This window comes from Quercus suber, unplaced genomic scaffold (assembly GCF_002906115.3).
Source record: "Quercus suber isolate HL8 unplaced genomic scaffold, Cork oak 2.0 scaffold_988, whole genome shotgun sequence".
Taxonomy (NCBI): Eukaryota; Viridiplantae; Streptophyta; class Magnoliopsida; order Fagales; family Fagaceae; genus Quercus; species Quercus suber.
The window spans coordinates 78164-90303 of NW_027070403.1; the positions used below are offsets into that span (position 1 = coordinate 78164).

Below are 12140 nucleotides of genomic sequence, written 5' to 3' on the forward strand. Positions count from 1 at the left end.
TTTATACATAATTTAAAAGATCTAAAATGGGTACAAATATATTAATTAATAATTATATTATTTGAAAAAAAAATTAAACAAAAACATTATAAATATAAACATAAATATGAAAATAATTTTTTTTTTTTTTTGAATCTACAAACATATCTAATTCTTTATTCAAATAGAAGCATAGGAGAATATGGAAATTTATAATGTCAACATTTGAATATTTTTAGGCTATTCATACTTGGCCATTCTACTTTATTTTTAACATACAAATAAATTTTCAACTATTTATGAGAGAAGCTTAAACTCTAAAGTTTCTAAGCTTTAAACAAGTTTCAACGTCAAAAGATAAGCTGACCTTATTTTTGTGTGACATTTCTCTATATAGTAATTTCATTGATTACTTTTGTAAGAAGTTTAAAGTCAAAAGACTCAGAATGTGAATGTAAATCCAGCAAAAGAAGGCATTTGGATTCAAAATAAAAATTTGAATAAATTAAATATTTAAATAATAATCAAATCAAATAATGACACAAAATTACACATTTTTTACCAATGTAATATGAAATTTGAAAATAAAAAATAAAGTAGTATTTATCCCTTATCACTATGCTCATCAATCCCATGGACTCAACGAACACTCTACCGGCAATGTGGGGTACCTTTCATAATCCTTGCAATAATCATAAATAACAAGGTTTCTCTGCACCCAAGCATAATCCTCTTTTTGAGAATCAGAGAGATGCCAAGCAGAATACTGATCCCACCAATTTTGAGTGGTGGTTGAAACACATGCAGGGTATGGATCTTCCCACTGGCAACCATCAACACTGAAGTCTTTGTAAGAGGACACAAATGGGGCCTTCTTCCAGTCTGTCTTCTCGAGCCCACCCCTTGTGGCCCACTCATCGGCATTCCATATGCTAGAAAACAAGTACATGGGCTTTTCGTTGGGGAAGAAATTATTTGCTTCCCCATTGTTCTTGAACACCCTTACGGGAGTACTATCCACAAAAAACCTGTTTGCATATTTGAATAGCAATTCAAGTTAGTAACTGTCAGTATAAGTTCTTCCAAAGCCCATGTTAGACTTCCCCTTGTTTCTTTGTATACAAAACTTTGGTGCATACCTTCAGTTTCTCAAATAAATTCAATCGCGTAATTGTATTGACTAATGTAACACAATCTGAATGGTATTATTTTCTCTTAATTATAATTAAATTCAACTGCGTAAGTTTTGACCAATACATTTATATGGTTGAATTTTGCTAAACCTATGTACACCACCAATCACAAAATTTTCACACTGTTTACCTGTGACTGCTGAAAAGTTGCTTCAATCATAACCGGACATGTTAACAATTGTGAAAAATGTTTGTGTCTATGTATTACTCATTCAGTCAAAAGCAACAGAGTAACTAAGACATCTTTTGTCTCCAATATTAATGGTGACTGCATCGAAGTGTTTGATGAGTAACCACATGTACAAAGTGGGGAGGAGAATCTAAACAAGTAGCTCATAGAAAAAAGAGTGAATTTCAATGGTAAGAGAAACTTACACAATCTGGTGGTTGTTCCAGAGGACAGAATAGGAATGGAAATCCTCAGTGGGGTCAAACCAAAGCATATGCCTCATCTCACGGCCACCAGTCCCATTCTTGTACACATTAGTCTGAATAAGATAAGGCTGCCCAGTCCTATTCCCCAAGAACTCAATATCTAACTCATCTCTCGTTGGCCCTGCCCCATTTTCAGTGCACATCTACAACATAAATTTTTGCCAATCATTTTAATTAGCCACTCTCTAATTACAATACAAATGCTATAAATATGAAGCATTAATAAGAATCGATGTCAAAGACTTACATAGTAAGCTGTCACTACACCGGCAGAGTCACCTCCGACCAACTTGAGCTTCATGCTAAACCACCCAAATCTGTATCTTTGCTTTGTTTGAAATCCACAGCCTATTCAACAATACAATAAAAGAAAACGTAAACTATACTATAAGTTTCTTATCACAAAGACTATATCTTTAAACTAAAGCAAGCAAAAATAGAATTAAGTATAGCTAATCTTGTGTATATATGTGTGTTACCTGTTTCTTTGTCTAATGAGAGATACCAGATCTGCCCATCTGGGGAGGTTGAAAAATGTTCCTGAGACCACATTATATCGAAATTGTCTTGAAATGATCCTTTAGAATCAGCTGCCTCAGATATAATAAAGTAAGAAGCAGCCATTAGAGCTGCAATGAAAAGAAGAGTGGGCATTGGAGAGACTCTTCTTTCCATTTTGGGCTGAAGGACTTTGGGGGAAGAGAAAGACGCTTCTAAGCTGGGATCTCTGAGAAGCAGTTGCATTAAATGGTCTGTATTTGAATAAGGATTTTGCACATGAAGATTGTCTGGTTAATAATTTAGTTATATATATGTACATTTTTGCCCATGTAATACTATTCAAACGTTTGTACGTTATTTGATAATAAGAGCTAATAATTGGTCATATTATATAGTCACTTAAATGTTTTCTACATCAAATTTTATGATTTATATATGAATATGGGGTAAAGAAAATTAGTCTTATAGAGTTATATTTCTTTATTGTATTACTTGACCCAAAAAAGTATAAGACAAATGTATTATAACTCATAATATTTAAGTCTCTCTTTTTTCTTTTCTTTTTTGGTTTTTTCCCATATGAAGATAATATCAAACGTGATGTTATGTGGAAGATTGTTTTTATTATATGTGGATTGAAGCCTATTGAAATAGTTCATTTTCAATAACAAAAATAAAAATCATTCATTAATTGTTCTAATTTAATAAATTATGCAGCTAAGTAGCTTTTCTTTTCAGTGAATTCTTTTTGTTCATGGGAACACCATCCCTTCACTGTATTAACCAATACTTTTTTTATAAAAGAAATGGGGGGTTTAGTATTATACTCAATGCTTTGACATTTATAAAAAATAAAAGTACTTTTTTATTTTTGAGCAAACAAATAGAAGAAAAAAGAAGAAGTTGAAAGTACTTTGTACCGACATGGGCAATATAGGAATTGAAGTGAAAATGAAAATACAAAAAATGGGGAAGTGCCGAACTGGAACTTATATGAAGCCAGGCTGCCCTCCAATGGGTTCTGGCAGAAATTAAAAATGGAGGTGGGCTCCATGTGTTTGCATCTAAGAGCGTGATTTTGATTGGTCATACAATAATCAGAAAGTTACTGGATTCGACAACTGGATTTGGCGGTCTGAAATTAAAAGAACTAGCGATCTTGTGAAACAAAAGAATCTTAAAATGTAGATTTTAAGAATTTACAATAGAGATTTGTGTTTGGTCAAAAAGTTAAAAAGAGGGTCTTATCAGTGTTTAATATTTCTTTAATCTTCTTTTTAACATAAAGTACTCTGTGTTTATGTATTTTACTTTAACTTGGAATTAGCATTAACCTCTATTAAACAAAAATATTTACCGAAAGAAGTGAATTTGTGCCTTGCAAGTTGCAACAGAGACACAGAAGACTTGCTTTATTGGTATAAATATGACCAACATGCAATTACAATAACCAAGAAAAGGATATGCTATTATGAATATATTTTTTATAATATCCTTTGTTGTCCTATCAAATAAGAGTAATACTTAATACATCAATTTTGACATGATTTTGTACTATAACTCGTCATATAATAAGTTGTGATTGATAAAAATATGTTCTCACATGGTCTACGGGCACACTCTTACTAATCACAACTCACCATATGGCGAGTTATGGCACAAACTATACCAAAGTTGATTTACCCAACATTACTCACAAAATAAACCCTGTCTTCTGATCGCTTTCTCACCAAAAAAAAAAAAAAAAACTGTCTCTGCAAGTGGGTAACCAGCTTATAAAACTTTTAATTAATTCCCAATGGCTTAATTATAATTAGCCAATTGACTAAAGGTCGAAACATGAAACATTGACTTAGGAAGATGCACATGCCAGCCAGGTCGGTCAGATTCCTGATCATGAAGGGAAGGCCACAGGAGCCACCAAATAAACCATTGGGAAACTTAATTATTGATGGACATTGTCATTGCACAGCTGGCAATAAGTAAGAAATGCAACATGAAGTGAAACCATTTTTTTTTTTTTAAAGTTATTAAGAAATTTAAATTGTATAAAATATAATAAAAAGTACTTGACTATATGGATATTCTTAAAAAAAATTTATAAATATGAAATTTTACAATTTTTTTTTAGTAACAAGATTAAAAGAAAAAAAAAAACAGATGAGAGATAAAATAAAAACTGCGAATGCTAAAATGAGAATAATAAAATGAGAGAGAGCGAGAGAGAGAGAGAGAGAGAGAAACCTATTGCGATTGCAAGTTATGCCACTGAGAAGAGTAGAGTTGTTGGTTTTGCTGAGGAGAACTCACGGTTACAATATCTCTCTTAGTACCATTTTTTTTAGAAAAAAATGAAATTAATGATTATTTTTTTAAGAATAGGTTGAACAGATTATGAGCCGAAATGATTAGAGATTTTTTTTTTTTGAATGAGTTTTTTTGTTGAATATTTTGTTAATTTTTTGTTGTTTGGACTAATCTTGTTGTTATTTGGGTTGATTTTTATTGTAATTATTTGGGATTATATTATTTATTTTTTCTAAGGGGTTATAGATTATGTTTAGGGGACAGTATTATTTTTGATTAATGCTGGAGACAAAACAAAATGTCACAATATTCCTAAATTAACATTCTAACTCACGTATGGGAACACAAGAATCTCTAATATAAATTTTTTGATTAAGTGAGTCATGTGTGTTACATATAATAATGACACATGACATCTTCTTACTAGGGCTTGAAGCCTAAGCCTCCAAGCATATTTGGAGCCAAATTTTGTTTATTTATTTACATATTTTTTTTAAAGTGGTATGATTCATTAAATAAGTCATATAACTAAAAAATGCATTTGAATGATTTTAACATTTACCGTATTGGAAATCAAAGAAATTTTCCTTTAAATCGATTTGAAGCAATTCTTTCTCCTAAGCTTATTGGGCCTAACTTATCCCAAAAAAGAAAAAGCTAATTGGACTTCTCATTGTAAAAAGTGGGAAGGATTCTCATATGTTTCCCCCCATGTCTTGTTTTGCACCAAGAGATGGTGTTTCTTCCTAGTCCCTTTGGGTTTGGTGTTATATTCTTGTTAATGAGGAAAAAATTAATTAATTGATTAAAAAAGGGTTAGATTAATAGTAATGCTTCTGATAAGTAATCGAATTAGATTAATAGTAATGCTTAGATCTGTCTCAAAAAAGAGTACTTCATGTAAAAATAGATACTCTGGCATTACATGGTCAAATTACAGGTTAAATGTTCTGCATCAAAGGTTCAATCTTGGTAGTTTTTCATAATTTACTCGAGGGAGACATGAAATAGTTGACCTTAATCCTCTTAGTTGGCAAAAAGATAAAATTGGCGAGTAGATCCCTGCGTAGAATCTTCTGAGGAGCCAATGCCCCAAAGTGCCCATCCAGCTGATTGGGGTGGTTCTATATATGAGGGCTTGTTTGTAAAAAGAAGACACATAGAGAAAAAGAAAAGGAAAAAACAGAAGAAACAAAAAGCAATAAAGAAAAACAAGTAAAAAATCATATACAACTATACAAGTACAACAAACGCACAAGTGCTTTTTTGGCTAAGCGCAGAGGTGTCCAAAGAATAAGGGATTGGTATCGGTATATACCAATTTTCAATCAACATCAAAAGTAGAGTTGTGATGAGATAGTGTGTATATTAAATATTAATTCAATGGTAGATGAACTGTCAGGTTGGGATTTCATACATCGAATATTCTTCTGATATAAATAAATATTTTGGGGAAATTAAGAACAACATCCGACAGTTTGGCCGAGTGGTCTAAGGCGCCAGATTTAGGCTCTGGTCCGAAAGGGCGTGGGTTCAAATCCCACAGCTGTCATGTTTAGTTTTTTTATTTATTGCAGTTAATTATTGTCATGCACACTTACGGTTCTGCATTTATTTAATGATAATTTTGCAGAAGTGCCGAAGAATATATAACATGCATCTATATCAGTTGATTATCATTAATTATGTAAGAATCCTAAATTCCAGTAAGGACAGCATAACAACTTTTTGCTAGGAATAAGGATCTTTGAACCCGTTAAACGATCCTGAATAAACAGACTCTATATAACCAAAGATTGTGACAATGTTAGATCCTTTTAGGCTAATACCCAAGCTGTTGGATTGTTGCCTAGTTTTCTTTAACATGGACCTGTGTATGTGGTTACTTAAAACTCAGGTTGCCAAGGAGCCCTTAGCAGCAAATATATATATTTTTTCCTTTAGCCATTTGGAGCCTTTGGCTTCACAAAAATAGAGTGGTGTTTAGAAATTCTCTGGTAAGTCATGATTTGTTTAAAGAAGTGAACCATTGTGCTACTGAATTCTTCTATTTGGGCTGCTCGGTCTCACATGAACAAGAGCATGCAATTAGTTAAGAGTGAGACGGAATAAACCTATGGAAGCCTGTCACAAACTCAGTTACAGATTGCTGTTCATTGGACAATCCTAGGCTAGCTAAATGGTAGGACTTAGGAGAGTGATCTGGGACCGTAGAGGACTATGGATTATGGATTTTACCCGAATCATGTGGGTGTGGCTACTAGTGTTGATGCAGAACTTTGTGTTTTGAGGGATGACCTATTGAAGTATATAAATATAAATTCCTTGGCGGTTGAAAATGAGATCATGCAAAGGTAGTCTTTAACTGGGTTATTGAATCTTATTGCAACAATTTACATTATGCAAGTCTTATTACGGACCGTAGGATCCTCCTCGGTTAGAGATTTTAAGTGAAGATAAAGTATTGTTTCTATGAGGCAAATCATTGTGCTGATGCTCTAGCTAGAGAAGGAATGGAACTAAACCAGGATTTTGTTATATTTTAAAGCCCATGTGCGGGTATTTGTATTTTGCTTTATTATGATAATTTGGGCATGTATCATAAGAGACTATGTCCTCTTAATTTTGTATTAGTTGTTTAATTTATGAGCACCCTTTGTTTATAGGAAAAAATACACTATATATTGAATGTAGGTTATTCGTTTATCATTATTTTAAAGATTATGAAGGTTGTAAGGTCATGATGGATGAGCTTCCATTATTTCATGTGTCATCTTTTGAAGAAAAACTAATCATCATGTAGCAAAGTCAATGAAACCTTAGAATTGGATGGGCCTTGATTAGCATCGCATCCCTAAACAATAAATAATGGTCCCATATCATGGATAATAATATAGTCAATTGGACAAATAACCTGGCCCAAAAGCAAACCAAGTTATCCAAATAATTTTTTTTGTTAGATAGGGTCAAAATTTCTCATCCCACTTGTCTTGCATTACTTCGTATGGATTTTCCCTGCTTCAAAATGGTGATAGTACAATGATGGGTTTTACTTGCTTTATCTCATCCCAAACGTTTATATATATATATATATATATTTATTTATTTATTTATTTATATGTATCATTTAATCATTTATATATATATATATATATATTTATTTATTTATTTATTTATATGTATCATTTAATCTTTTTTTATACAATTCTTAATTATAATTATTTAATTTGTACTTCTTTTTTACCATCTAAAAACACTTGTTTTCTCTCAATTATTTAGCTCTCTCACATGCGTCCATTCTCTTTTTCTTTGATCTCTACCTAATTAATGTCGAAAGATGAGTCTTTTGGCTAAATATTGTATAAAATGAAGTTTATTTGTGGTATAAGCACTGTTTAAAGTTATTTTAGAAAATGAGAAGAGATGCGAATTTCGATAATATCATTATTGAAATTCTAAGAGAAAGCAGGAGAGAGGAGAGAGACATGATGTGATGGAAGGAGAGAGAAAAAAAAAAAGAATTGTGGCAATGCCATTGGTGAAATTAGGAAAGAGAAAAAAATTTGCAATTGTGACAATTCAATTGCCGAAATATGAGAGGAATAGTAAAAAGAGGAAAATTTGTAATTGTGACAATTCAACTATGGCAATTCAATTGCCGAAATATGAGAAAAATTTCACTGTTCCTCTCATATTTCAGCACTGGTATTGCCACGATTCATTTTTTTTCTCTCTCTCCCTTCGTCACATCATGTCTCTCTCTTCTCTCCTACTACCATTGCCGAAATTCTCATCTCTCCTTATTTTCCTAAATAAACTTCATTTTATACAATATTTAACCAAAAGACTTGTCGAAAGACTTGGAACCACCCCAATTGGATTACAAAATACTTCAAACCCATCACATCTCATATCTACCCCAGTATATTTTGGCAATTGAATTGCCACAATTGTAATTTTTTTTCTCTGTTAATTTCGACAATAGTATTGCCACAATTCATTTTTTTTTTCTCTTTCCCTTCCATTACATCATGTCTCTCTCTTCTCTCCTACTTTTTCAATGATATTGTTGAAATTTGCATTTCTCATCATTTTCTCAAATAAACTTCATTTTATACGATATTCAACCAAAAAACTCATTGAAAGACTCGAAACCACCCCAATTGATTGCCATCTTGTTTTTGGTTGGTAGGAATAATAAATTATAGGTAATGTTAACCGTGTTTAAGGACAATTGTTAATATAATATAAAAATTTTGATATCACTTTTATGTGAAATATAAGAAGTTGTCAAAAAAATTAATTATTTTATCATTTTTCTATAAAATATTTCTAAAAATATATTCTAAACCATTTTCCATAAATTATTCCTAAGGAGGTGTCATTGTTCTTTCCACAAAAAAAAAAAAAAAAAAAAAAAAAAAAAAAAAAAAAAAAAAAAAAAAACTAATTAGTCAAAGAGGGTGATAAAACCCAAAAAATGACAACCATTTTCTACTGTTTTTTAACTTCTCCCAACCCAGTTTTTTAAGTTTTCCACTCAGACACGTTAATCAGCTTCTCATTTTATACTTCTTCGGTTCTTCTTCCAATTTTTAGATGAAAAACTCTTTGAGTCTCTTGCCCTCCCTCTCTTACTTTCTCTCTCTCTCTCAAAGTTCTCAGTTTCAGGCTCTCAATCTCATTTCACAGCCCAACGAATCGCCAGTGCAATCACTTACCGCCATTTAGTATTGCAGTACCAGTGTGATGTTGAGAGAATGTTTTTGATTTGTAACTTTAGTACCGGTCTGGTATACATTAACTTGCTGAATTTCGGTATTTATCTTGGTACGGCCGAAAGGATCTCAATACGGCTGGTATTTAAACTGATATGAAATTATTGTGTTTCTATGCCCGTCAAGCCACCGAAACAACAAATACCGACAGTATTGGCCAGTAAGATACTAAATTCACTCCCTTGACTTATATACAAGGTAGATTATTGTGCTTTACTTTACACAATTTAATATAGAGTTTCTCAAACTTTCACACACTTAAGATTCGAATTTGACTGCCAACCTTAGTCAAAACCACCCACGACCTAACCGATTAGACCAAGTCAGTTGAGTGGGTCAGGTTTTTTTCGAATCTATGGTCAACTCTAGTATAGGTTATACATGGGTCATAAACATAATTCTTTTACAAAATATTTTTTAATGAACCTATTGTATAGAAATAATACATTTTTCGTCTCTACATTTTTACATATTTACATTTGGTCCCTATTTTTTCATATTTCCACTTTTAATCCCCAAAATCTAGACCATCCGAATCCAACTTTAAGCGACCTTTGCATGTCCTGTGGAGTCGTTTGTTTGCTAAGTAAGTTTGAACTGCTCGAAAGGTTGCTTTATAGTTATATAATATACAACAGTGACTATATAAGGGCTCTTTCTTTCTAGGTTTGAATTCTTACCTTTTTGTGATGAAATGAGCGGAAAGGGGCAACTACCATAGGGGCTAGCTTCTTTTTGTTTTTTTTTTTTTTTTTGAGAAACATAGGGGCTAGCTTTAGTATCCCATGAATGAACTATATTTGAAATTAACAATAGATTTGAATAATCCATTTGATTGTTTAATCAAAATTGAGACAGGTTAGAAGTAAAACGAACTAAATAATAAATTCATTTTAGCTTGGCCATTAGAGAATATCAAGAGATGATGAAGACTTTGGCCATTTTTCTAACTATTTGGATGCTTCCTTTTTTTTGGTCCCCATAGAGATACACGCGCAGAGGATCGGGTTGTGGCATTTAATATCTCTCTCTCTCTCTCTCTCTCTCTCTCTCTCTCTCTCTATATATATATATATATATATTCTTCTTTTATATGGTTTTTTTTTTTTTTGAAATTTTATGTAAGAAAATGAAAACCTTACGTAGGAGATCATATAGCTTTGCCGTGTGACGTTTTGTTAGAATAATTTTTTATTTAAACGTGACATCATAAATTTTCAATAAGTCAACTAAACTTTAACATTATATTATTAAAAAAAAAACATTATGTTGACCCCAATACATTGAAGAAAAAAAAACTATGATTAGATGCGGTGGGATGTGGTTACTCCATTTTCACTTCCACTTGTGGTGGGATGTGGTTACTCCATTTTCTAGGCAGTTTTGATTGATTTAGATGCGGTCCAAGTGGTTTCATGAACACCCTTAATTATAACATTCTCTTAGTTTATTACTATATCTTGTTCCAAGTAACTACTATATCTTCCATAAAAATAAAAATTAAAACTTTAAAAAACTTATATAAATTAAAAAAGTAAGATTATGATGAGTGCTATTTAATTGGCACAATAAATGAATATTTAATTTAATTTTTTAGTGTGATTGGTTACATGAGCCTTCTTTTATTTTATGTAATTTTTTGGGAAGGGAATTACACATGAAGTTTGTAAAGTTTTCGTAATAAACTTTATAATATCACTCTATCTTTATCTATATAATAAATAGGAGAGGGATTTCCTCCAAACATGTTTACAGCAACTGCTGCAAACATGGATAGGTGTCAAGCACACAAAGAAACACATAAGTAAGGGTCATATGCATTGCACATGATCCATTTTAAGAGAAGTACTATTGTTAACCCTAATGTTAACAGCGTTAGACAGAAGGTCTTCTCCTCAAATGCGCCTCTCTCTCTCTCTCTCTCTCTCCTCCTCCTCCTCCTCTGTTTTTCTTCAGCAACCTCAGACTGGCAAGAGCATATATTCTCTCTGGGTTGCATGATTGTCTAGTGGTTGGATCAGTAATGGTTGGTGGTTGGATTGAAGTTTGGTGGTGGGTTTCAGTCGCTAAGATTGGAGTTTGGTAGTGGGTTTTAGTGATGGGTTTCGTTCTCAGATCGGAGAGGAATGGTGGCTAGACTAGCTGAGGTTTTTTTTTTTTTTTTTTTTTTTAATATTTTTTTTATTAAATCATACTTGGGTGGGGTAGTTTGCTTCGATGGGTTTGTGTGGGTAGTAGATGGGTTTATTGTTTTGGATTTGTGGGGGATAGTTGATGGTTGTATGGCGAATTCTGGTGGATTTGTGGTTGTGATTTTAGGGCAGTCACGAGTCAGCCATGGTTTTGTGATTTGGGGCATGGGTTTGTGATTTGGATCAGTGGGTTGGGATTTGGGTGGTGGTGGTTGGTTGGACAAACTTTCAGTAATTGGGTGGTGGTGGTGGCTGAGCTTCAGTGCATGTGGCAGTGGTTGGGATTTCTGAGAAGAACAAAGAATGAGGATTAGAGAAAGGAGAGATGCTATCTAGGTTAGATTGAGAGAGTATATGCTCTTGACAATTTGAGGTTGCTGAAGGAAAAACAGAGGAGGAGGAGAATGAGAGAGAGAGAAAGCTCTTGCTGGTCTGAGGTTGCTAAGAAAATAGAGGTGAAGGAGATGAGAGAAAGGAGAGAGAGATAGAGGCACATTTGAGGAGAAGACCTTCTATCTAACGTTGTTAACGTTAGGGTTAACAGCAGTACTCCTCTTAAAATAGGTCATGTGCAACGCATATGACCCTTGCTTATGTGTTTCTTTGTGTGCTTGACACCTATCCCTGTTTGCAACAGTTGCTACAAACATATTTGAAGGAAATCCCTGTCCTAATAAATATCATATATGAGGGCTATGGATCAATTCCGACAAAAAATCATAAAAGTGTCCCATCCAAAATACATAAATAAAGCA

At 32.7% G+C, this 12140-nt stretch overlaps 1 protein-coding gene and 1 non-coding gene across 2 annotated transcripts; one reads left to right on the forward strand and one right to left on the reverse strand.

Moving 5' to 3' along the window:
- Positions 1-438: 438 nt before the first annotated feature.
- LOC112016285 (probable xyloglucan endotransglucosylase/hydrolase protein 8) lies at positions 439-2403 on the reverse strand. The gene is made up of 4 exons (XM_024048813.2): positions 2087-2403; positions 1855-1955; positions 1548-1750; positions 439-1007 (listed from the first exon to the last, which is right to left on the reverse strand). The coding sequence occupies exons 1-4, from the start codon at positions 2349-2351 to the stop codon at positions 605-607; spliced, it is 972 nt and encodes a 323-aa protein (XP_023904581.1). The 5' UTR covers positions 2352-2403; the 3' UTR covers positions 439-604.
- A 3484-nt stretch (positions 2404-5887) lies between these two features.
- Positions 5888-5967, forward strand: TRNAL-UAG (transfer RNA leucine (anticodon UAG)). Its single transcript has one exon. It is a non-coding gene; the product is annotated as a tRNA-Leu (tRNA).
- The last annotated feature ends 6173 nt before the right edge of the window (positions 5968-12140 follow it).

Bases quoted from the DNA above. Each gene is read 5' to 3' on its own strand.
- LOC112016285 (XM_024048813.2), bottom strand. From the start codon at position 2,351: ATGCAACTGCTTCTCAGAGATCCCAGCTTAGAAGCGTCTTTCTCTTCC. The intron at 1,751-1,854 runs GTAAGTCTTTGA...TTTATGTTGTAG, and splicing joins GTGTAGTGACAGCTTACTAT to ATGTGCACTGAAAATGGGGC. The intron at 1,008-1,547 runs GTAAGTTTCTCT...ATATGCAAACAG, and splicing joins TGGAACAACCACCAGATTGT to GTTTTTTGTGGATAGTACTC.